Raw genomic sequence first — 25,502 nt, forward strand, 5'->3', positions numbered from 1 at the left:
CAATATATTGTGCCCAGCATGCGCCGCTGGAGATATACACCCCATAAACTGTAATTTGGGTTCTCCTGGGTACGGCAATACCCTACATGTGGCTGTTATCAGCTGCCTGGGCACACAGCAGGGCTCAGAAGGGAAAGATGAGTGCGTCAGGGTAGATTTAAAATTTATCGTACATCCCTTAGATTGGTAAACACTATCATACAGAGCCCTGGTTTTTCGGGACATGTCACATTGATATATTGTGTCCTCCCTTATCCCCCTCTTATAGCAGACTTTGCACCTCATTTGAGTTTTTCCCTTCTTGCCAGTTTTGGGAGGGAACTTCTTCTGGAAAGTGTTGCCCTGGTACGACGCGTGTGGCCTCGCTTCCAGAAGTACTGGGTGTCCCCCTTCTTGGTCCCTAAAACATTAGGTTCTTGATAATGATGTGCACGGCCAGCCTCTTATACCACACCGCATGGCGCTGTAGGACTTCAGGACTTGATCTGACAAGTCCACCCCTCCCATGTACCTATTGTAGTCCAGGATGCAGTCTGGTTTGGGTGTCTCCGTACAGGTACCTCGTACAGGTACATGGGTACTGGTGTGGCCATGTATTGTTGTCAATACAAGGACATCTCTCTTGTACATGACACACAATATGTTGCTGCTAGATTGTGCCCTGCTCTCACCCCTTCTGAGTGTTTGCCCAAGCAGAGTCTTAGGGAGGCCTCTCAGATTTCTTCTAGCAGTGCCGCATGCCGCAGTACTTCTGGAAGCGAGGCAGTTGAAGAGTGGGACGCTGGTATAAAAATTATCCAGATAGAGGTGGTAAACCTGTTTCAGCAGTGGGTGCACCAAATTCCACACAATTTTTGCATTAACTCCCAGTAAGGGGGGCATTCTGGGGGCTGAATACTGCTGTCCTTCATTTCATATGTCCTAAATTTGTAGGTATACCCTGATGCACTCTCGCACAGCTTATACATCTTCACACCATACCTTGCCCTCTTACCTGGCAGGTACTGGCAGAATTGAATCCTCCCTTTAAAATGTACCAAGGATTCATCAATAGAAATACACTTCTCGGGGGTGTATGCTTGGGAAAACCGGGTACTGAAACGGTCTAATAGGGGTCTCAGTTTATACAAACTGTCAAAACTGGGGTCCTCTTGGGGTGGGCACAGCTCATTATGTAAGAAGTGAAGTATTGCCTAATTAATTGTTTTTTAGGTTCCAGTTCAGTTCTGAAGTTGCTTTGAGGGGCCTATATATTAGACACCCCCATCAAACACCCAATTTTAGAAACTAGACCCCTCAAAGTATTCACAACAGCATTTAGAAAGTTTATTAACCCTTTAGGTGTTTCACAGGAATTTAGAGCAAAGTTGAGGTGAAATTGACATATTCATTTTTTTTTTTTATTTTTTTTTTTGTCAGACAATCCATTTTTTTCTGTAAAGCAGAAGGATTTACCAGAGAAACGCAACTCCATATATATTGCCCAGATTCTTCAGTTTTGAGAAATATCCGACATGTGGCCCTAGTGCGGTAATGGACTGAAGCACCGGCCTCCGAAGCAAAGAAGCACCTAGTGGATTTTGAGCCCTCCTTTTTATTAGGCACCATGTCTGGTTTGAAGAGGTCTTGTGGTGCCAAAACAGTGGAATCCCCCCAAAAGTGACCCTATTTTGGAAACTAGACCCCTTGAGGAAATTATCAAGGGGTATAGTGAGCATTTTTACCCCGCAGATTTTTTGCAGAAATTATTGGAAGTAGGCCGCGCAAATGAAAATCTACATTCTTTCAAAGAAAATGTAAGTTTAGCTAATTTTTTCTAATTTCCACAAGGACTAAAGGAGAAAAAGCACTGCAACATTTGTAAAGCAATTTCTCCCGAGTAAAACAATACCCCACATGTGGTAATAAACGGCTGTTTGGACACACAGCAGGGCTTAGAAGGGAAAGAGCGCCATTTGGCTTTTGGAGCTCAAATTTAGCAGGAATGATTTGCGGAGGCCATGTCGCATTTGCAAAGCCCTTGAGGGACCAAGGCAGTGAAAACGCCAAAAAAGTGACTCCATTTAGGAAACTACACCCCATGAAGAATCTATGTAGGGGAGTAGTGAGCATTTTGACCCCACAGGGGTTTTATAGATTTTATTAGAATTGGGCAATGAAGATAAAAACAATCCCTTTTCTTCAATAAGACGTAGCTTCAGAAATGCAACTCCATATATATTGCCCAGATTCTGCAGTTTTGAGAAATATCCCACATGTGTGACTAGTGCGGTAATGGACTGAAGCACCGGCCTCAGAAGCAAAGGAGCACCTAGTGGATTTTGAGCCCTCCTTTTTATTAGGCACCATGTCTGGTTTAAAGAGGTCTTGTGGTGCCAAAACAGTGGAAACCCCCCAAAAGTGACCCTATTTTGGAAACTAGACCCCTTGAGGAATTCATTGTAGTTTTCATCGGGTGCATGTGGCTTTTTGATCAGTTTTTTATTCTACAGGGTGGGCCATTTATATGGATACACCTAAATAAAATGGGAATGGTTGGTGATATTAACTTCCTGTTTGTGACACATTAGTATATGGGAGGGGGGAAACTTTTCAAGCTGGGTGTTGACCATGGCGGCCATTTTGAAGTCAGCCATTTTGTATCCAACTTTAGTTTTTTCAATGGGAAGAGGGTCATGTGACACATCAAACTTATCGAGAATTTCACAAGAAAAACAATGGTGTGCTTGGTTTTAACGTTACTTTATTCTTTCATGAGTTATTTACAAGTTTCTGACCACTTATAAAATGTGTTCAAAGTGCTGCCCATTGTGTTGGATTGTCAATGCAACCCTCTTCTCCCACTCTTCACACACTGATAGCAACACCGCAGAAGAAATGCTAGCACAGGCTTCCAGTATCCGTAGTTTCAGTTGCTGCACATCTCGTATCTTCACAGCATAGACAATCAATGGAAACCTCAAGGCCACGGGATATCTGAAATTGCTACATGATGATGTGTTTCCCTCTTTATGCACTGAAGCTGGCACGTTCCCTGAGTTTTTTTCCAGCAAGATGGTGCACCACCACATTATGGGTGTCAGGTCCGAGCATTCCTAGATGAACAGTTTCCTGGAAAGTGGATTGGTCATCGTCGGCCAGTTGAATGGCCCCCTAGGTCTTCCGATCTGACCCCCTTAGACTTTTATCTTTGAAGGCAATTGTCTATGCTGTGAAGATACGAGATGTGCAGCAAGTCCTATACTATACGTTTTATAACACAGATGAGTAATTAACAAGGAAACAACTACCGGGTCAAATTGGCAGGTCGAACAACAGTTCAAAAGAAAGGTATGTATAAATAATTCGTTTTTCTATTAAAATACCAAATCAATTTAAAAATAATTTGTTTATACCTTATATGTTACATAGAATTATTTTGTTTTATTTTGCTCTGGTCTTGTATTTGTCCAAAGGTTCAAATATATTACTATACTATAATAAGAAACGATATCCATGATTAAAAGGAGACAGTACCACCTGTTATTTTAAAAGATATACAATAAATATATTTTAAAATTACATAAACAGCTAAAATGTAAAATGGTAGAAATTTAATAACAATATTAATAAAAAAATTCAAATAACGAAGCATCACATAATATGAAAAAGATGAAATAATTCATTTTTAATGCGATTAAACAACTGTATAGTGAAAAGATATCATCATTTTTTATTTGATCATATCATAGTACTGTATTTTTATCATAATTCGTTGACAGTAATACGCTATTTTGTATTTATTATGAATATTCGTTCGATGTATAGAAGAAGCCACTTGCCGTTAATGCGCTATTGTATAATTATGAAATGAATCGTCCTATAGCTACAAAAAATCATCCTATTAAAGGTTTTATTATAAATAAATATAATTAAATAAAAGTTTAGTTATAATTATATAACTCTCTCCATTTTTTCGTTCAATCCTTCTGGAACTAATGTTTTTAATTTATAGATCCAGAAGTTCTCTCTATTGCATGAAGTCGCAAATCTGTAAATTAAAAACAACTTTTATTTAATTTTATTTATAATAACACCTTTAATAGGATGATTTTTTGTAGCTATAGGACTACTCATTTCATAATTATACAATAGCGCATTAACGGCAAGTGGTTTCTTCTATACATCGAACGAATATTCATAATAAATACATAATAGCGTATTACTGTCAACGAATTATGATAATAAAAATACAGTACTATGATATGATCAAATAAAAAATGATATATTTTCACTATACAGTTGTTTAATCGCATTAAAAATGAATTCATCTTTTTCATATTATAATGTGATGCTTCATTATTTTAATTTTTTAATTAATATTATTAAATTTCTACCATTTTACATTATTTTAGCTGTTTATGTAATTTTAAAATATATATTTATTGTATATCTTTTAAAATAACAGGTGGTACTGTCTCCTTTTAATCATTGATATCGTTTCTTATTATAGTATATTAATATATTTGAACCTTTGGACAAATACAAGACCAAAGCAAAATAAAACAAAATAATTCTATGTAACATATAAGGTATAAACAAATTATTTTTAAATTGATTTGGTATTTTAATAGAAAAACGAATTATTTATACATATCTTTCTTTTGAACTGTTGTTTGACCTGCCAATTTGACCCGGTAGTTTCCTTGTTAATTACTCATCTGTGTTATAAAACAGAGACTGATATCCACTGTTAAGCACTCGTATACTACCTGAGGAAGAGATCAGTACGATCTCGAAACTTTTTTTGTCGGAATTGTTCCTGAATAAAGATCGTTTTAGCCTGAATCACCGCTTTTGAATGCAAATAATTATTTCCAACTGAGGATGCGCCAGAGGGAAATTCCTTTTTTTTCTACCTATTCCCTATTGCTATTGAAACATCGAGCCTGTTTTACAGACCTCGAATTGGATCCCCGGCTGCACCTAAACTATAGCTGTCACTGCTATCAAGGATTTATTCCATGCAACTATGGATGTTATGCTCCTAGCATAACTCCATAAGGTGAGCATATATTGTTACCTTCAACAGACCTATATTTCTTTTGGTTCATGCACTATTGTGCGCTTTGCATTTTTTCTTTTGTACTTCTTACTAATAACCTCAAGGTACTCCAAAAAATATTTCTCCTTCTTTTTGGGATTTGTGCAGAACAGGGTAACACTATTTCTTGAGATCTTTGAAAATCTGTGACAACTTAAGGGAGACAGGACAGATCAGGAGAAATTATAACTATCCTCCAGATTGAACGAAAAATGGGTGGTTGGATCCAGCGCTGGGTGAAATATAAAATGGAAGCGATTTCCAAGTTTAATAGTCCAATTCGATAAAATCCAATAGTATAGAGTCCTGGTGTGAAGAAAGCGAGGGGGTGATGTCCTCAGAGCCTACGCGTTTCGGACGGCTTCGGCGTCCTTAGACTTGGCTGTGGTATACCACAGCCAAGTCTAAGGACGCCGAAGCCGTCCGAAACGCGTAGGCTCTGAGGACATCACTCCCTCGCTTTCTTCACACCAGGACTCTATACTATTGGATTTTATCGAATTGGACTATTAAACTTGGAAATCGCTTCCATTTTATATTTCACCCAGCGCTGGATCCAACCACCCATTTTTTCGTTGCTTCCCACCGTGTACCGACACGAGGATACCGGGCGCTACCAGCGACACGTCCCATTGTGTCAGGTGAGCTGGAGGATTCCTCCCCACTTCGTATCCTCCAGAATGTTAGTATATGGCCTATTTATGGTAAAAGCCCCGATCACACCCACTCTTCTAGCTGAAGTGATTGCCAGGAGAGAAGCCAACTTAAGGGAAAGATTCTTAACAGAGATTTCTTAAAGGAACAGTGTCACCACACAGTTCAATTTGAAATGCGCGCCGTCCGGCGCCATTTTACTGTGGACCGGAAGTCGCGGCTGGACAGTAAGATTACTACTTCCGGTCGCGGCTTCCGGACTTGTGCACATGGAGCAGCGGCAGCGGATGGACCGGAGGGAGCGGCGGCGACTGGAGCAGGTAAGTTATTTCTATGTATGTTTGTGTTTCAGTGTGTTTACTACTGTATGTTAACCTTCTACACTGTGTGTTAGCTCAAAAAATGACTACACACAGTGTAGGAGGTTAGACCGTTCAAACCCCTCGTTTCTCCCGGCACTAGCCAGGATAAAGGAGGGGGGGATTCTGAGAGCTCACTAGAGCGAGGGATTTTTACCCAATTTTGCAGCATAAAGCAATGTGGTTGCTTTACCACATGCAATGCTGCAATTTTGGGAATGGCTTCATCTAGTGACCAGTGCTGGGAAATATTATAAATTGAATCCAATTTATAATATTTCCTGACTCGTGAAAAAAAATAAAAAAATTAGAACAATGTTTAATCACCTATACACTAACTGTTTAACTAAAAAAAAACAAAAAACATGTTTTGCTGGCAACACATTCCCTTTAAATGGGCTCAAAAGGAGGCTGTGAGGACCAATAGAATTGTATTGAGATCCCAAGGAGGGGATTTTACTTTTAACCTCTTTGCGCTCAGTGACGTACTATTCCATCATGGTAACCATAGCGCTCACGCTCCATGACTGAATAGTACGTCACGGCGGAAACGGCCATTTAGTCAGTCTTCCCGACACGTACAGGAGTTGCCGCAGCTCCTATAGCGGGGACCGATCACTGTGTCCCTGCTGATTAACCCCTTAAAAGCTGCGTTCAATAGCGATCGCAGCTTCTTAGAGGTTAAACCACCATCGACGGCCCGCTACATGATAGCGGGCAGCGATGGTTGCTATGGCAACCGGACGCCTAACAATGGTGTCCGGCTATGCCATCTACGGAAGCCTAGTGGGTCCTGACAGTCAGGACCCACTATGCTTGCTGTCAGCGAGTAGCTGACAGCTCTAATACACCGCACTACGCATGTAGTGCAATGTATTCGAATTACGATCAGGGCCTCCTGCCCTCCAGTCCACTAGTGGGACAAAGTAATAAAGTGAAAAAAAGTTGTGTAAAAATAAAAAAATAAAAAGTTTTAAAAGTAAAAATCCCCCCTTTTTCCCTTATCAGTCCTGTATTAATAAAACTAAATAAACAAGCAAGCTATACATAATTGGTATCGCCGCGTCCGTAACAGCCTGAACTACAAAATGATTTTGTTATTTATCCCGCGCGGTGAACGCCATAAAAGAAAATAATAAACCATACCAGAAACACAATTTTCTTTTTATTACATTTTTTGAGAGGTGAAGTGATCAAAAAGTCGCATGGTACTGATCGGAACTACAGTTCGTTACTCAAAAAACAACTCAATCGACTTTCTTGATGGAAAAATAAAAAAGTTCTGGCTCTTAGAATAAGGTAACACAAAAAGTAAATGATTTTTTATAAAAAGTATTTTATTGTGCAAACGCCATCAGACATGAAAAAAAACTAAACATCTGGTATCGCCGTAATTGTATCGCCCTGCAGAATAAAGTAAATATGTAATTTATTATGCACGGTGAACGCTGTAAAAAAAAAAAAAAATAGGATAAAAAAACAATAGAATTGCTGTTTTTTAGTCACCACACCACTTAAAAATAGAATAAAAGCTGATCAAAAAGTCGCATGCACCCCATGAAAACTACAATGAATTCCTCAAGGGGTCTAGTTTCCAAAAGTTTTGGGGGGTTTCCACTGTTTTGGCACCACAAGACCTCTTCAAACCGGACATGGTGCCTAGTAAAAAGGAGGCCTCAAAATCCACTAGGTGGTCCTTTGCTTCGGAGCCCGGTGCTTCAGTCCATTACCGCACACGGGCCACATGTGGGATATTTCTCAAAACTGCAGAATCTGGGCAATAAGGGTATGTTCACACGCCGAGTTTTCAGGCTTAATTCAGGCGTTTTACGCCTCGAATTACTCCTGAAAAAACGGCTCCATTACACCTACAAACATCTGCCCATTGCTTTCAATCGGTTTTTCGCCCCCGAAAAAGTGCATGTCACTTCTTGCGACATTTTCGGGGCCGTTCTTCATTGTCTCTATTGAAAAACAGCTCCAATAACATCCGTAAAATACGCCGTGAAAAACGCGAGTAGTTACAAAAAAACGTCTAAAAAATCAGGAGCTGTTTTCGCCTGAAAACAGCTCCGTAATTTCAGACGTATCTTGCTAAGCCGTGTGAACAATACCCTAAGTATGGAGTTGCGTTTCTCTGGTAAAACCTTCTGTTTTACAGAAAAAAATTGAATAAAAAGGTTTTTCTGACAAAAAAAAATAAATGTAAATTTCACCTCAACTTTGCTCTAAATTCCTGTGAAACACCTAAAGGGTTATTAAACTTTCATATGCTGTTGTGAATACTTTGAGGGGTCTAGTTTCTAAAATGGGGTGTTCGATAGGGGTTTCTAACATAGGCTCCTCAAAGCAACTTCAGAACTGAACTGGAACCTAAAAAAAAATAAAAATGAGGCAATACTTTGCTTCCTACATTATACTAATGAGCCGTGCCCACCCCGAGATGACCCCAGTTTTGACAGTTTGTATAAACTGAGACTCCTATTAGACCGTTTCAGTACCCGGTTTTCCCAATCATACACCCCCGAGAAGTGTATTTCTATTGATGAATCCTTGGTACATTTTAAAGGGAGGGTTCAATTCCGCCAGTACCTGCCGAGTAAGAGGGCAAGGTGTGGCGTGAAGATGTATAAGCTGTGCGAGAGTGCATCAGGGTATACCTACAAATTTAGGATATATGAAGGGAAGGACAGCAGTATTCAGCCCCCAGAATGCTCCCCTTACTGGGAATTAACGCAAAAATTGTGTGGGATTTGGTGCACCCACTGCTGGACCAGGGTTACCACCTCTACCTGGATAATTTTTATACCAGCGTCCCACTCTTCAAGTGCCTCGCTGCCAGAAGTACTGCGGCATGCGGCACTGCTAGAAAAAAATCTGAGAGGCCTCCCTAAGACTCTGCTTGGGCAAACACTCAGAAGGGGTGAGAGCAGGGCACAATCTAGCAGCAACATATTGTGTCAAATAAAAGGACAAGAGAGATGTCCTTGTATTGACAACAATACATGGCCACACCAGTACCCATGTGCCTGTACGAGGTACCAGTACAGAGACCCCCAAACCAGACTGCATCCTGGACTACAATAGGTACATGGGAGGGGTGGACATGTCAGATCAAGACATGAAGCCCTACAGCGCCATGCGGTGTGGTATAAGAAGCTGGCCATGCACATCATACAGATGGCATAGTACAATGTGTACGTGCTACGTCGATGTACAGGCCAGAGGGGAACTTTCCTGGAATTGGAAGAGGTGGTTATCAAGAACCTAATCTTTAGGGACCCAGTACTTCTGGAAGCGAGGCCACACGCATCGTACCAGGGCAACACTTTCCAGGAGAAGTTCCCCAAACTGGCAAAAAGGGAAAAAGTCAAATGAGGTGCAAAGTCTGCTATAAGAGGGGGATAAGAAGTGACACGTGTCCCGAAAAACCAGGGCTCTGTCTGAAAGTGTTTTAAAATTTATCATACATCCCTTGATTTTCAATCTACCCTAGTTTTACTTACCCTGATGCACTCCCCACAGCTTATCCCCCTCATCTTTCCCTTCTGAGCCCTGCTGTGTGCCCAGGCAGCTGTTAACAGCCACATTGAGGCTATTTCCATACCTCGGAGAACCCACATTAGTTTATGGGGTGTATGTCTCCGGTCAAAATGCTCACTACACCTCTAGATGAATGCCTTAAGGGGTGTAGTTTTTAAAACGGGGTCACTTCTCGGGGGTTTCAACTGTACTGGTACATCAGGGGCTTCTGCATACATGACTTAGCACCAGAAAATCCCCAGTAGGCCAAATGTGGTCCTTTCGTTATGAGCCTTCCCATGGGCCCAAACGACAGTTTATCACCACAAATGGGGTATTGCTGCACTCAGGACAAATTGGGCAACAAAATGGGATATTTTATTTCTTGTGAAAATAGGAAATTTTGAGCCAAAAAGGCATCTTATTGTAAAAAATTACTTTTTTTTAAAATTCACAGCCCAATTAAAATAAATTCTATGAAAAAACTGTGGGGTCTAAATGGTCACAACACCCATAAGTGAATTCCTTGAGTGGTGTAGTTTCCCATATGGGGTCACTTTTGGGGGATTCCTACTGTTTTGGCACCAACACCACTTCAAACCTGGCATGCTGCCTAAAATATATTCTAATAAAAAAGAGGCCCCAAAATGCACTAGTTTCTGGGGCTTGTGTTTTAGTCTACGAGCACACTAGAGCCACATGTGGGACATTTCGAAAAACGGCAGAATCTGGACAATACATATTTAGTAGTGTTTCTCTGGTAAAACCTTCTGTGTTGCAGAAAGAAATTGAAATTCAGCAAGGAAAATGAAATTTGCAAATTTCACCTCCACTTTGCTTTAATTCCTGTGAAATGCGTTAAGGGTTTAGAAAAAAAATGCTATTTTGAATACTTTGAGGGGTCTAGTTTTAAAATGGGGTGTTTTATGGGGGTTTCTAATACATAGGCCCCTCAAAGCCACTTCAGAACTGAACTGGTACCTTAAAAAAAAAGGCGCTTGAAATTTTCTTAAAAATATAAGAAATTGCTGTTTATGTTCTAAGCCTTGTAACGTCCAAGAAAAATAAGTGTGTTCAATAAACGATGCCAATCTAAAGTAGACATATGGGAAATGTGAACCAGTAACTATTTGAGGGTATAACCATCTTTTTTACAAGCAGATGTATTTAAATTCAGAAAAATGCTATTTTTTTTCTACTTTGTTTTAAAAATGTTCACAAATACTGAATATATCGACCAAATTTTACCACTAACCTAAAGCCCAATGTCTCAAGAGCAAACCGTCTCGGAATCGCTTGGATAGGTTTAATCCCTTCACGCAAAATCACGTGATGGAGATTGAGCTAGCTCAGAAGCTGAGCCAGCGCCATCACCGCCAGGTGCCAGCTGTATGTTACAGCTGGCACCCTGAGGTATTGGCTAGGACCGGAGCTAGCCTCCGATTCGGCCTATTAACACCTCACATGCTGCGTTCAATAGAGATCGCAGCATGTGAGAAGTTTTTAGTGACCGGCATCCCAGCAACGTGGGGGACACCCACTGATGACGATGCTGGCTCAGCTTCTAAACCGGAAGCTGAGCCAGTGCCATCTTGCCGATGGTACCGGAAGCCTTTTAGGCCCCGCCGACGAGCGGGACATAGGAGGCTTTCGTTTCTGGCAGACCGTTAGGTAAGTATTAGGCAGTCACCACCCTTGCCATCGCATGACAGGCTGCCGATTTGCTACATACCGCTAAGATGCAGCGATCGCATTGGATCGCTGCATCTTAGCGGTATGTAGCAAATCGGCAGCCTGCCATGCGATGGCTGGCGACTTCTACTATGGCAACAGGAGGCCTAACAATGGCTTCCTGTCTGCCATTACGGAAGCAGATTAGGCCCCGTCCGGAGGCGGAGCCTGATCGGCTTGCTGTCAGTGATTAACTGACAGTTTTAATACATTGCACTACATAGGTAGTTCAATGTATTAGAACATCAAATAAACCGTTGGAGCTTCAAGTCCCGTAGTGGGACTAAAGAAAAGTGTAAAAAAAAAAAGTAAAACATAATAGTTGTAAAAAATACTATAAAAGTTTCAAGTAATAACATAAAACACAATTGTCCTTTTTTCCTTATCAAATCATTTATTATTGAAACCATTAATAAAGCCATACATATTTGGTATCCCTGCGACCGTAACGACCTAAACTATAAAAATATTATGTTTATCCCACACAGTGAACGCCGTAAAAAAGAAACTTAAAAATACTGCCATAATTGCTGTTTTTTTGGTCACTTTGTCTTCCAAAAATTTTAATAAGTGATCAAAAAGTTGCATGTATCCAAAAATCGTCCCTATAAAAACTATAGCTTGTCTTGCAAAAAAACAAGCCCTCATACAGCTCCGTCGATGAAATATTGAAAAGTTATGGTTCTCACAACTTGGCGACAGAACAAATACATTCTCTTTACAAAAGTAATTTTATTGTGCAAAAAGTTGTAAAACCTAAAGTGCCATAAATTCAGTATTGCCGGAATCGGACTGACCCGCAGAATAAAGTTAACATGTAATTTATGATGCGTGGTGAACGCTGTATAAAGAGAACTAAAAAAATGCCACAATTGCTGTTTTTTTTTTTTTGTCACCTGGGCCCCCCCCCCAAAAAAGGATAACAAGTGATCAAAAAATCGCATCTACCCCAAAATGGTACCAATAAAAACTACAGCTCGTCCCGCAAAAAAACAGCCCTCATACCACTACAGCTATGAAAAAATAAAATTAGTTAAGGCTCCAATTAGTCAGGAAAGATAAAATATGCAACTGTGCAGGACCAAGGGGAACATTTCTTCTGTTTCAAGTGGCGAATTATCAAGGCCCCTAAAATTAGGGAACCAGGAAGGTTAGGGCCCAAACATATCTGCTGGAAGAGAGGACACCCGTATTATACCAGGACAACAATTTCCAGCAAAGTTCCCCAAACTGCAAAGGTGCGGAGTGTGGACCAAAAGGGGGATAAGAAAGGACATTTATCAGCGCGAAACTGGCCTGTGCAGAAAGGATTGCTTCACAGCGTAGCACACCTCTGGAGTTTTTATATTTATACCCTATTATACCATCTGACTATGCCCCTGATGTACTCTACCCCGTTTACATATGCCCCCACAATATATAAACACTAGTAAAACTCCAAACAAAACTACCACCAAGCAAAGTCTGCACTCCGAAAGCAAAATGGCGCTACCTCCCTTCTGAATCCTACAGCGTGCCCAAACAGCAGTTTACTACCACATATATGGCGTCGCCATTCCCGGGACAACTCTTTTAACAATTTTTGGGGTGTGTATCTCCAGTGGCACAAGCTGGGCACCACTTATTTGCCACTGAAATGGCATATCTAGGGAAAAGTTTTAATTTTTACTTTACACCTACCGCAGCGCAATCATTCATAGAAAAGACCTGTGGTGTGAAAATGCTCACTACACCTCTTAATAAATGCCTTGAGGGGTTCAGTTTCCAAAATGGGGTCACTTCTCAGGGGTTTCTTATTACTTCACATGAGAGCCCTGCAATTGTGAACCAATACTATGTAAATTGCCAAATTAGGCCTCAATTTCGCATGGTACTCTTTCACTCCTCAGCCTGGTCGAATGTCCAGGAAAAAGATTAGAGTTTCTAAAACTGGGAAACACATCATAATAATAAGAGAACAGTCTTGTTATGATGGCACAAGCTGGGCACAACATATTGGCATACCTATGGAAAAAATCCCATTTTCACTCTGGCAGAAATTTGCTTGCACTCGATGTTGCAATCACCTGCGGGGTTAATATGCTCACTACACCCCTAGGAGAAGTCCTTCGACAGGGTCGACTGGGACTTTATGCTGGCCACCTTGCGGCATATTGGGCTGGGTACTCACATGATGCATTGGATTTCGAGCCTCTACTCTCCCTCGGCCCGGGTTAAGGTCAACGGTACTTTTTCTTCCCCGCTCGCTATCTCTAACGGCACGAGGCAAGGTTGCCCCTTGTCTCCCTTAATTTTCATTTTGTGCCTGGAGCCCTTCCTGTGTCAGGTTCGCTCCAATTCAGACATAGCGGGTGTATCGCTGGGAGGACGGTCCCATAAGGTCGCAGCGTATGTGGATGACCTTCTTCTTTTTTTTTTTTTTTTTTTCTCTCATCGCTCCCAGGAACTCCTTGCCCAATCTCATGGCAGAGATGAGTAGATACTCTAAATAGTTCATATTGAAGTTGGACAATCAGAAGTCGGAGGCTCTCAATCTCTTGTTGCTGCAGTTGCTGGTGGAAGATCTGTCGGGTCCTTCTCTTTTAAATGGGCTAGAGACTCACTCAAGTATTTGGGGGGGTCCAGCTCTCCAGGGATCTATCTCTCCTTTTATGAAGTTAACTACCCTCCCCTCCTTCAACGTGTAAAGAGCGATCTGGATTCCTGAAAAATGGGCACCTTTACTTGGTTCGGCAGTGTGTAATTTTTAAAATGAATATCCTGCCGCGGATCTTGTACCTCTTTCAGGCCCTGCAGATTCACATCCCCCGTACCTTCTTTCAAGCCCTGTTGTCCTTACTCCATAGATTCATATGGGTGGGGAAACCAGCCCGTATAGCCCACTCCATGCTTTTTTGTTCCAGGTGTGAGGGCAGGGTGGGTCTTCTGGACTTTGTCTCTTATCACCAGGCCTCACACCTGTCACTAATTCTGGATTGGTTCAGGCACACTGAGGTTAAACAGTGGGTGCCGATGGAACAGTCCCTGCTGGCAGTTCCTCTGCAGTCTCTGCCTTGGTTAGGAGAGTATCCATGCCCATCGGCGCGGACACACCCGACGATTGGACCCACCTTGGCGGTTGCGTCCCATCTCTTTCTCCGGAAAGAGATCTCTCCGGCTCCCTCCCCTCTGTTCCCAGTCCTGGGCAATCCCGCATTCCCTCCGGGGCGAGAAAGGGGTCCATTCCGGCGCTGGTTGTGGGCAGGTAAGGGACATGCTGCTCATTTCATACAAGGGGAGGCTTGGATGACCGGCCCACAATTAGCATCTCTGACCGACCCTCTTCCTTTTACTTCTCGGCAAATCACTCAATTGAGAAATTTTCTCGTGTCCTTGCTGAACCCTTCGGAATATGCGCGGGATCATTCCCCTTTTGATCTCCTTTGTATGGGAACGGGCACGTTGCGTCACTCCCTGTCCAGGCTATATACCCTACTAATTTCCCCATCCAATCTTCCTACACCTTCCTACCTGCTCAGCTGGGAGAGGGACTTGGGCCTAACATTTACTGCAGAACATAAGGATCGTTTGTTCACAATGACACACACATCCTCCATGGCTAGCAGGTTTCAGGAGGCTGGATTTAAGATCTTATCGTGTTGGTATAGAGTTCTTTGATTGCATGCAATGATTCATGCGGTCTCACCGCTGTGTTGGAGATGTGGAGACCAGGTGGGCACCATTTTACATATCTTCTGGGAATGCCCACTGCTGACATATTTTTGTTTTGGTCAGAGGTGTGGCGTGTATCCTCCAAATTCATGGATTTCCACCTCCCGCGTACGCCGGCCTTGTTCCTGCTCCATCTGTGCGAGGCTCCATTTATCTATGTGCAGTCGCTCTGTGATTCGCCATCTGGTGAATGCAGCTAGAGCGTGTATCCCTGCACTGTGGAGATAAACTTGCCCTCCATCGTTTGGCATGTGGTTCGGTAAGATCCAGGAGATTATGAAAATGGAGGATCTTATGGCATCCAAGAGAGGGACCCATGCCAAGTTCCTTAAGACTTGGTATCACTGTGTCAGTTTCCAATCGTCTGCTGAGTTCAGGAACGTTGTGGCCTCATGAATATAATTCTGAAGTTTAGGGGACACTGATAGCTTACCTCCCTTTCCTCTCTGTCACATCTCCTCCTCTTTTGCTTCACTCTTTCTTTCTGTTATGTCTACCCACGGACCTATGTGCATGGCTGCGGGTTCAGGCTGCATAGATCGTCCGTTTCAATTATGGTATCAGATATACCGTCTTGTTCTTCTTGCACTTATTGTAGATCTTTATATTGGCCTGTGAGCCGATTTGTGTGCTGCAGATGTTTGCATTATCGTGTTTTGTTTTTGTGGAAAATTGAAAATAAAAGAATTTCTAAAAAAAAAATGCTGCCGCCCTTGCACTTAAAGGCAATGTGTTGCCAGAAAAACATGTTTTTTTTTTTTAAATTAAACATTTAGTGTGTGGGTGATTAAACATTGTTCAAATTTTTTTGATTTTTTTCACGAGTCAGGAAATATTATAAATTGGATTCAATTGGATTCAAATTTATAGTATTTACCATTTCTGGTCACTAGATGGAGCCATTCCCAAAAGAATGTGGTAAAGCAACCACATAGCTTTTCTGCTGCAAAATTGGGTAAAAAGCCCTCGCTTTAGTGAGCTCTCAGCATCCCCCCCTCCTTTATCCTGGCTAGTGCCGGGATAAACGAGGGGTTTGAACGGTGTAACCTCCTACACTGTGTGTCGCCATTTTTTGAGCTAACACACAGTGTAGTAGGTTTACATACAGTAGTAAACACTAACATACATTGAAATCTCTTACCTGCTCCTGCCGCCGCGGCTCCCTCCGGCCCGTCCGCTCCGTCTGCTGCCGCTGGTCTAAGTGCACAAGTCTGGAAGCCGCGACCGGAAGTAGTAATATTACTGTCCGGCCGCGACTTCCGGTCCACAGGAAAATGGCGCCGGACGGCGCCAATTTCAAATTGGACTGTGTGGGAGCGGCGCATGCGCAGTTCCCACACAGACGCCGTACACACAAGTGAATGGGACGGGAGCCGTTCGCAGTCCCTATGGGACTGTGGCTGCCGTATTCCATGTCTGTATGTGTCGTTAATCGACACACACAGAAATGGAACAAAAAATGGCAGCCCCCATAGGGAAGAAAAAGTGTAAAAATAAGAAAAAGTAAAACCCAAACACACAAATAAATATAAACGTTTTTAATAAAGCACTAACATCTTGAACATATGAAATTTTTTTTTGTGATGACACTGTTCCTTTAAAGAGGCTCTGTCACCAGATTTTTCAACCCCTATCTGCTATTGCAGCAGATAGGCGCTGCAATGTAGATTACAGTAACGTTTTTATTTTTAAAAAAACGAGCATTTTTGGCCAAGTTATGACCATTTTTGTATTTATGCAAATGAGGCTTGCAAAAGTCCAAGTGGGCGTGTATTATGTGCGTACATCGGGGCGTTTTTACTACTTTTACTAGCTGGGCGTTCTGACGAGAAGTATCATCCACTTCTCTTCAGAACGCCCAGCTTCTGGCAGTGCAGATCTGTGACGTCACTCACAGGTCCTGCATCGTGTCGGCCACATCGGCACCAGAGGCTACAGTTGATTCTGCAGCAGCATCGGCGTTTGCAGGTAAGTCGATGTAGCTACTTACCTGCAAACGTTTTTTTTTTTTTTTTTTGGGGTGGGTATTTTGTGTATTTATTATTGCATTTTTTTTTGCACTTGACTTTACTATTTTTTTATTACTATGGTCTGTCCCTCAAAGGTCAAAAAAGACCTTTGTGGAACTTTATATATTTTTTTTTTCTTTCTTTTACACCATCTTTTCCACTGTAACTGGAGCTGCACAGCAGCCCCAGTTACAGGGGAAATCAGCCCTCTCATAGTGACGATTGTCACTAACTGGGCTGTGCTGGGTCTAGTAAGACCCAGCAGCAGTCTGTCAGTAACTGCACCTGGCAGTCATGTGACCAGTCACATGAACACCGGGAGGAATAGAGACCGCGGAGAAGACAGAAGCAGCGAAAGCTGCTCCTAGCTTCTCCTCATGGTCCCTGGCAGTCACTGACAGCCGGAAACCCGAAAATTCAGCTGCCCGATCGCTCGGACAGCAAGTTAAAACCCGAGCCGTAAAAGTCCTATGGCTCGGGTTTTAAGGACCCTGACCGCTGGCCGTAAAAATACATCCAGCGGTCGGGAACCAGTTAAACAAAGTCAATGGCACTACTTAGGGTAGGTAATGAAGCCAGTCACTGATCTCTGGGAGTACCGCTCTTAATATGGGCTTTCTTTTTTTTTTTTCTTGGGTACGCCTCTGCTCTCATCCATAGGGTCCCTTAGCAAACTCGCATCCTCAAAACCCTTTTTGAAAATTTTTGCCACAGGGGCATCAATTCTAGAAGCCCTATCCCAAGAAGAAGATTCTCATACCTCAAAAGGGTACTTTCTTTTAACTGATCGTGGAATAAAAAGATTTTCTATCCGGTTTTCTCCATTCTCATGTTTTTGTGGATCGAACACTTTTCTCCTTCTGGGTCTTAAACCTTCGAACGTTATATCCTGGACCTACCTACTTACCCTTTTCCTCCGTGGCTCATGACTGAGCATCATCCTCACTGGAAGATGAGACTGCCCTAGATATACTAGATGAGGTGCTCGTTCTTTACTTAAAGGGAATGTGTTGCCAGAAAAACATGTTTTTTTTTTTTTTAATTAAACATTTAGTGTGTAGGTGATTAAACATTGTTCAAATTTTTTTTATTTTTTTCACGAGTCAGGAAATATTATAAATTAGATTCTAATTTATAATATTTCCCATTGCTGGTCACTGGATGGAGCTATTCCCAAAATTGCAGCATTGCAAAATTGGGTAAAAAGCCCTCGCTCTAGTGAGCTCTCAGCATCCCCCCCCCCTCCTTTATCCTGGCTAGTGCCGGGATAAACGAGGGGTTTGAACGGTCTAACCTCCTACACTGTGTGTCGCCATTTTTTGAGCTAACACACAGTGTAGTAGGTTTACATACAGTAGTAAACGTACACAAACACGAACATACATTGAAATCTCTTAGCTGCTCCTGCCGCCGCGGCTCCCTCCGGCCCGTCCGCTCCGTCTGCTGCCGCTGGTCCAAGTGCACAAGTCCGGAAGGCGCGACCGGAAGTAGTAATCTTACTGTCCGGCCGCGACTTCCGGTCCACAGGAAAATGGCGCCGGACGGCGCCAATTTCAAATTGGACTGTGTGGGAGCGGCGCATGCGCAGTTCCCACACAGACGGCGTACACAGAAGTGGATGGGACGGGACCCGTTCGCAGTCCCTATGGGACTGTGGCTGCCGTATTCCATGTCTGTATGTGTCGTTAATCGACACAAACAGAAATGGAACAAAAAATGGCAGCCCCCATAGTGAAGAAAAAGTGTAAAAATAAGAAAAAGTAAAACACAAACACACAAATAAATATAAACGTTTTTAATAAAGCACTAACATCTTTAACATATTAAAAAAAAATTTGTGATGACACTGTTCCTTTAAAGCTTTAATGGAATTATTAACATCATTTTTAACTAGGCTTTTTTTTACTCCTCAACAGAGATGAGCACTCCTCTTCTAAAACCTTCTCCAAACAGGTTTTAGAGAGGGATTTTACATGGGGAGCTTTTTTCTTGCAAATTATACATTTGTCTGTTTTTAAATTTAGCTGATCTTTTCCCCGGGTCCTTTTAGAGCCCTAAAGACAATAATATTCCACAGTAAAATATAGGGTCAAGGAAACTGCTAGGGCTAATAAACCCTCTTACCCCACCAGCGTATACCGGTCCGGCATCCATTCCAGTGCCACTGGGATCGGCGCGCTGTGAAGCTTCCATCTCAACACTAGAAAGCTGGAGAGCTGCAGAGATCCTTTCAAGACACAGCTCTCTTAAGACTGACTGGGCCATTTTCAAAGAGTGCGTGGCGGAGACTAGCATCCTCTCCAAGTTAGCCACAGAAAACCAGAAGTAACCTGCGTCCCATCCGGTTGCGACTCACCCCGGCTCCACTGGCCTAAAGCACTGGTGGACATACAGGTACTGCCTATAGAGGTTCCACGCTGCGCACAAGGCCCCCATGCACCACTGGACACCAAGACACTGTAGGCTGGTCTCAGGGAAGAACCTTATGGCCCTGCACACAGCAGGAGGGAGGCATGGAGCATCCTCCGACAAGTGGGTTAAAGAGTGGGAACCAGACTATCCTCGACTGCTCCTAGTGGAGACTTATGCTGACAGGTCACCCATGAGCCCCTCAGATACAGGCTGGGCTCCAGTAGTCTGCCTTGCTTGAATCCTATATCGTCCCTGCCTTTGTCTAAAGGACAGAAAACCATACTGGGGATGATGGGATGATGGGGGTGGGTGTTCCCTCCTTTTAACTGAATCCTAGTTCCTGTTGCCTTTCCAGTGGAGGACGTGGTCACTCCATGGAAGCTGTCATAGAGCGATTAGGGGGGGGGGAACAAAAAAACACTGGAAACGGGGGGGGGGGGGGGGGGGGGAGTGTGCTAAAGGGGATATATGTAATTTGGATGTTAGGACTTCGTGACAGGTCCCCTTTAAAATTTGCAGGGATTTATAATAGTAAATATGTCATCCTTAAGCCCTTAATGACCAAGCAATTTTTTATGTTTTTCCATACTCACTCAAAGAACTATAACTTTTTTTTTAATTTTTTTATTTGCGTTGACATAAGGTCTTTGCGGGACAAGTTGTATTTTTTAATACCACCAACTTTTTTTGGGGGGGGAATAGGAAAAAACAGCAGTTTCGCCACACTTTTGCGTCCAAAATTTACGCCGTTTACCGTGTGGTATAAATAACACTAACTTTATCCAGCGGGTTGCAAATTGCAATGATACCAACTTTATATAGTTTTTAAAGTAGTAAAACATAAAACGCTTTTTTTTTTTTAAATTATTTGTTTTTGTGTCTCTATATTTGAAGAGCCATAACTCTTATTTTTCTGCCGATGCAGCTGTGTGAGGGCTTTTTTTTATTTTTATTTTTTTTTGCGGGATGACCTTATCGTTTTTTTTATTGGTACCACTCTGGGTGCATGCGACTTTTTGATCACTTTTTATTAAAAAAAAAAAAAGATTCACAGAAAACAACAATTTTTGCAGTTTATTTTATTTTTGACGGCGTACGCCAAGCGGGTTAAATTATGTGATATGTTTATAGCTAGGGTCGTTTCTGACGTGGCGGTACCAAATATGTGCAACTTTTTTAACCCTTTTTTTTTTTCCATATTTATTAACTTTTTTCTTTTTTTTTTTTTTAATTATTTTTTTTTTACTTCTTTACTAGTCCCACTATGGGATTTCACTTTGCGATCATCCGATTGCTTTTATAATACACTGCAATACTTCTGTATTGCAGTGGATTACTGCCGGTCTGTGTAAAACGGACAGGCTTCTGCTAGGTCCGATCACATGCAGGATGCCAAAAACCACTCTGAGGGGTTAAACGGGTGAGATCGATACTGATATCGATCCCGCCCGTTTGAGCAGGGAGGTTTAACAGCTCCCTGCTCTGTTTATTCTGATGCAGCGCTGTGAAAAGGCAATTGCATCAGAATAAAGCCCGTTAGTGGCCGCCTTGAAAACATTAATGGGCGGTCACAAACGGGTTAATATTTCCTGACAAAATGCGCTATATATATCATGCTGCCTGCGGATCAGACAGCATGTAACAAGTGACAGGTTTGCTTTAAAGACTGACCTACACTCTTTAAAAAAAATTAAGGGAACACTTAAATCACACATCGTATCTCGGTAAACAAAGGATAAAAGTTAAAAATTTTTGTTTTGCTGTTAACAACTGACAAATTATAATCCATAAACTGTCAGTGGAAGCCAAAACCATCAACCAATCAAGGGCTGGTTTCCAAATCACGCCAGAAATCAAATAATTACTATTTTTGTATTTATTACCGGGGGATCCAATTTGCATGCATGCACTTCACGGCAACTAATAATGTGACTCAGTAGTGTGTATAGCCCCCACATGCCTGTATGCACTACCGACAACATCTGGGCATTGTCCTGATGAGACAGCTGGATCAGGGCACCAGTGAGCTGGATAATCTGTAGCGCTACTTGGCAGCGTCGGATGCACTGATTCATATTGTTTCAAAGGTTCCCAATTGGATTCAGGTCTGGGGTACACGAGGGCCAATCGATGGCATCATAAATGTTTTTGTTATCCTTGAACTGCCTACGTACTCGGGCCACATGAGGATGGGCATTGTTCTGCACCAGGAAGGACCCCGGGCCCACTGCACCAGCGTAAGTCTGACATTGACACTGAGGATGTCATTTCGGTACCTAACAGCAGTCGGGGAACAGTTAGCTATCACATGGAGGTTTGTGCGACCCTCCAAGGATATGCCTCCCCAGACCATCACTAACCTACCGGTAATACTGGTTGGTGTTGCAGGCTTCACAACGTTTACCACGTTATCTGCAGATTCTTTCAGGTCTGTTACATGTGCTGATTGTGAACCTGCTCTCATCTGTGACCTGCCAATTCTTGTGTTCTCTGACGAATGCCAATTGAGCTGCACGTTGCTGGGCTTATGAGTACAGGTTCCACTACAAGACATTGGGCCACATGCAACCTAAATGGAGTCTGTTTCTGACAGTTTGGTCAGAAACCTACACAGCAGTAGCCCGTTGGAGGTTATTTTGTAGGGCTCTGGCATCTTGCTGATGCTTCTCTAGTGCGCTTGTCACTTTCTTTTGCACCAAAGCAGGTGAAATTGATTCACGATTGCTTATGCTTCCTAACTGGACAGATGGATATCCCTGAAGTTTACTTTACTTGGGGTTATCCTGTGATGCTTAAATGGGTTGCCCAGTTCTAAAAAATTGACGGCCTAGCTTCAGGATAGCCCATCAATTTTTGCAGCTTCTGCAAAACAGCTGATCAGCAGGGGTGCCGGGAGTCGGACCCTGACCGATCAGATCTTATGGCCTGTCTTGAGGATATGTTTTAATTTTTTTTTAGGACTGGACGACCCCTTTTAAGAGTCCATTTACACATTGTGGATGAGTTACGGTTAAAACCGCATAGAAAAACTGCATCAGAAAGCTGCATATTTTTTTTAGCTGCAATTTGTTGTTTTTCCATGCGGTTTTAGTAAAAAAAAAAAATTAAAAAAAAATGCAATGAAAAACACATCTAGGGATGCACAATGCATCAAAACTTCGATACTGTTTCGATACTCTGCATCCCCAAACGGTTCGATACCGTTATTTCAGGTATTTCGATATTTCGCTTTGCGGCCGCACTGCTCGGTATAGTAACACATGAATGTATGAGAGCGGAGCTATGGCTGTGTGATAGTCATTTCCGCGTTCCTGAGTCCTGATAACAAGTGCGCGCTGTCAGGATGATGGGATGCTGCCGGCGCTGCACTAATGAGCGGCGGCACTGAAAACAGTACATGGCGGGCGCACTACAAAACACCCCCATGTTCTGTCCTCAGTGCCTAAACCGCCGCTCATTAGTGCAGCGCCGGCCGCATCTCATGCTGACCGCGCACGCACTACCTGTCAGGAGCGGGGCAATGACTATTACACAGCCGCAGCCCTGCTGGCGGAGATCAGAGAAACCTCTCATCTCCGCCGTTATTCCCGTGAATGCTGCGATCAAATCGGACTGCAGCATTCAGGGGAAAATGAGAAAGGGGGATGCCCCTTGGATTGCGTCACAGGGAATTCCTGTGACGCAATTGAGGGACATACCATATATGGGCAGACAGCCCAGGGTCCATTGAAGGACCCCAGGGCTTTCCTACCATATGTCCTGTTGTTAGGGCATACTTGGGTATGTCCTAACAACTGCCTGTGTGCTATCAGTACACAGGCTAATGTACTGGCATATAGATATATGCCAGTACATTAAAGTTTAAAAAATAAAGTAAAAACAAAGTAATGTTAAATTAAAAAAAAAATACACATACACCTTTTTTACAATAAACATTAAAATAAGTCTCAATACATAAAATATGCGCACATTCAGTATTGGCGTGGCCGTAATAACCTGCACAACAATTTTTTTGCATCATTTATGATGTGTACGCTGTAAAAAATTTAAATAAAAACTGCTTTCTATCACTTACTGTGGGACACGAGTTGCGATGAATTTAAGGTCCATGTGCCTCACATTAATAGTTATTAACCCCATCATGTACCTTACACATTAACCCCATCATGTTTCTCAGTCATAATGGGTTAATTACTATTAATGTGAGACACATGGAGGTTAGTCATCATGACACCTTGCGCCTCACATCAGAAAATGGAGGAACTTTTTTTTTATTTTTTTTATTACTGTTGGCAAAGTATCGAATTGGTATCAAAATCGCAATACTAAACGAAGTATCGAAATCCAAATTCTGGTATCGTGAAATCCAGAAACGCATCAATGCGCAGTAAGAACGCATGCAGTTTTCAGGTTTGGTTTTTCGATGTGGCTAACTGCGTCTCAATCTTAACATGTGAATGGACCCTTAGGCCTTATTCACACTGAAGATTTGGTGTAGCTTTTAATGCAACAACCAAAAATGGACCATAAAGGGAGGGATAGTATATAGGAAAGATTATACTTTTTTTGTTTGTTTTGTTTTAAATCCACTTTTGGTTGTGTGAATAAGGCTTTGGTGTTCCCTTAATTCTTTTGTGAAGTATATTTGGGGCCTTCAGGAGAGAGTGATTTTCTTTTTTGTTCTTTTCATCACCCAATTCCAACAGACAAAAATTTTTTTATTTTCCTGCTGATGTTGCTGTGTGCTGGCTGGGATGTATTTTTCAGTGGCATTGTTTTTAGTGTGCACATAGTTTATTCATTTTTATATAGCTATGAAGTGTGTGTCTGTTTGCTTTAGTAGTTTTCATTACCAGTATTTCCTTTTTTTTTTAAATGTTGATTGATTGGTTATAAAGACAAAATTGAGAAGTTTATCGTACACTTATTTTTCCTTTTGGCTTAAATAGCACACTGCAGGTGCTGTACTGTAAAGGCTGTAACTCCCCTATTGGAGCATTGTATGTATCTACACCAAGACATCTGGACTACAAGCGTGATTTGTTCAACTTAGATCCTAGAGCTGTTAATTGGTAAGAGAAACTATATTTTATTTATGTAATTGTTGAGAGACACACACACACACACACACACACACACACACACACACACACACACACACACACACAAAAACAAAATTAAGATATCGCATCACTCCCATAATAAAGTGAATGTAAGGCTTTATTTACTTACGGCCTGTTCACATCACTTTTGCCTTCTATTTGGTCTTTCTGTTCAGTCAGGGGAACAGAAAGACAAACGGAAAGCATAGTTTCCGTTTGCAATACTATTGATTTCAATGGTATTTTTTTAGTTTGCATCCGTTCCACTAGGTTTGTTTTTTAGTGCAGAATAGTGCAGCACACTACGCTATTGTTTCTGTAAAAAAAAAACTGAAACCTAGCGGTAAGGATGCAATCTGAAACAAAAAAAAATGCCATTGAAATCAATGGTATTGCATATGGAAAAGATACTTTCAGTTTGTATTTTTGTTCCTCTGACGGAACAGATGAACAGAAAGACCAAACGGAAGGCACACATGATGTGAACAGGCCCTTATGTGAATAAAGTCTTACATTTACTTTATTTTTTGATTGCTGCAATTTATTAATTTTCTCTATTGGGAAGGACCTATGATCAAAGCACCATCGATGGTACCCTGTCTGGACACTTTCACTGCTTTCCGAAGTTATATGTATTTTCCTGACACAGATTAATAACCCCCGCCAACTAGATCTCTGAAATAGTTCTCTAAGCTAAAACTATGGGCTTCATTTATTATAATTGTCTAACAGAAAAACTGACCTTGTTGCTCTATTACAACTAATCAGTATCTGGCTGACAAATCTCTGATTTCAACTCGGACCTGGACAAATCTTAACCCCTTAAAGAAAATTATAAAAGTATAACAACCCGGTCTAGATGAGTTCTGTGCGGTATGTTTACTGTTTTAACCCAGTTTTCCGCTGATTTCTACCAACC

General features: G+C 42.0%; 1 protein-coding gene across 4 annotated transcripts in view; it reads left to right on the forward strand.

Annotated features, from left to right (window-relative positions):
- LOC142761219 (protein Mis18-alpha-like) overlaps window positions 1-25,502 on the forward strand; it is a 70,176-nt gene that overhangs the window by 13,843 nt on the left and 30,831 nt on the right. For 3 of the 4 annotated variants that reach the window (XM_075864413.1, XM_075864414.1, XM_075864410.1), the window contains exon 3: window positions 24,431-24,553. The exons of the other annotated variant lie outside the window; for it this stretch is intronic. In XM_075864413.1, the coding sequence (XP_075720528.1) occupies window positions 24,431-24,553 (123 nt within the window). The remainder of the gene's footprint in view (window positions 1-24,430; window positions 24,554-25,502) is intronic. 4 annotated transcript variants of the gene reach the window in all.

The sequence above is a fragment of the Rhinoderma darwinii genome, chromosome 4 (genome assembly GCF_050947455.1).
Source record: "Rhinoderma darwinii isolate aRhiDar2 chromosome 4, aRhiDar2.hap1, whole genome shotgun sequence".
In the NCBI taxonomy this organism is placed as follows: Eukaryota; Metazoa; Chordata; class Amphibia; order Anura; family Rhinodermatidae; genus Rhinoderma; species Rhinoderma darwinii.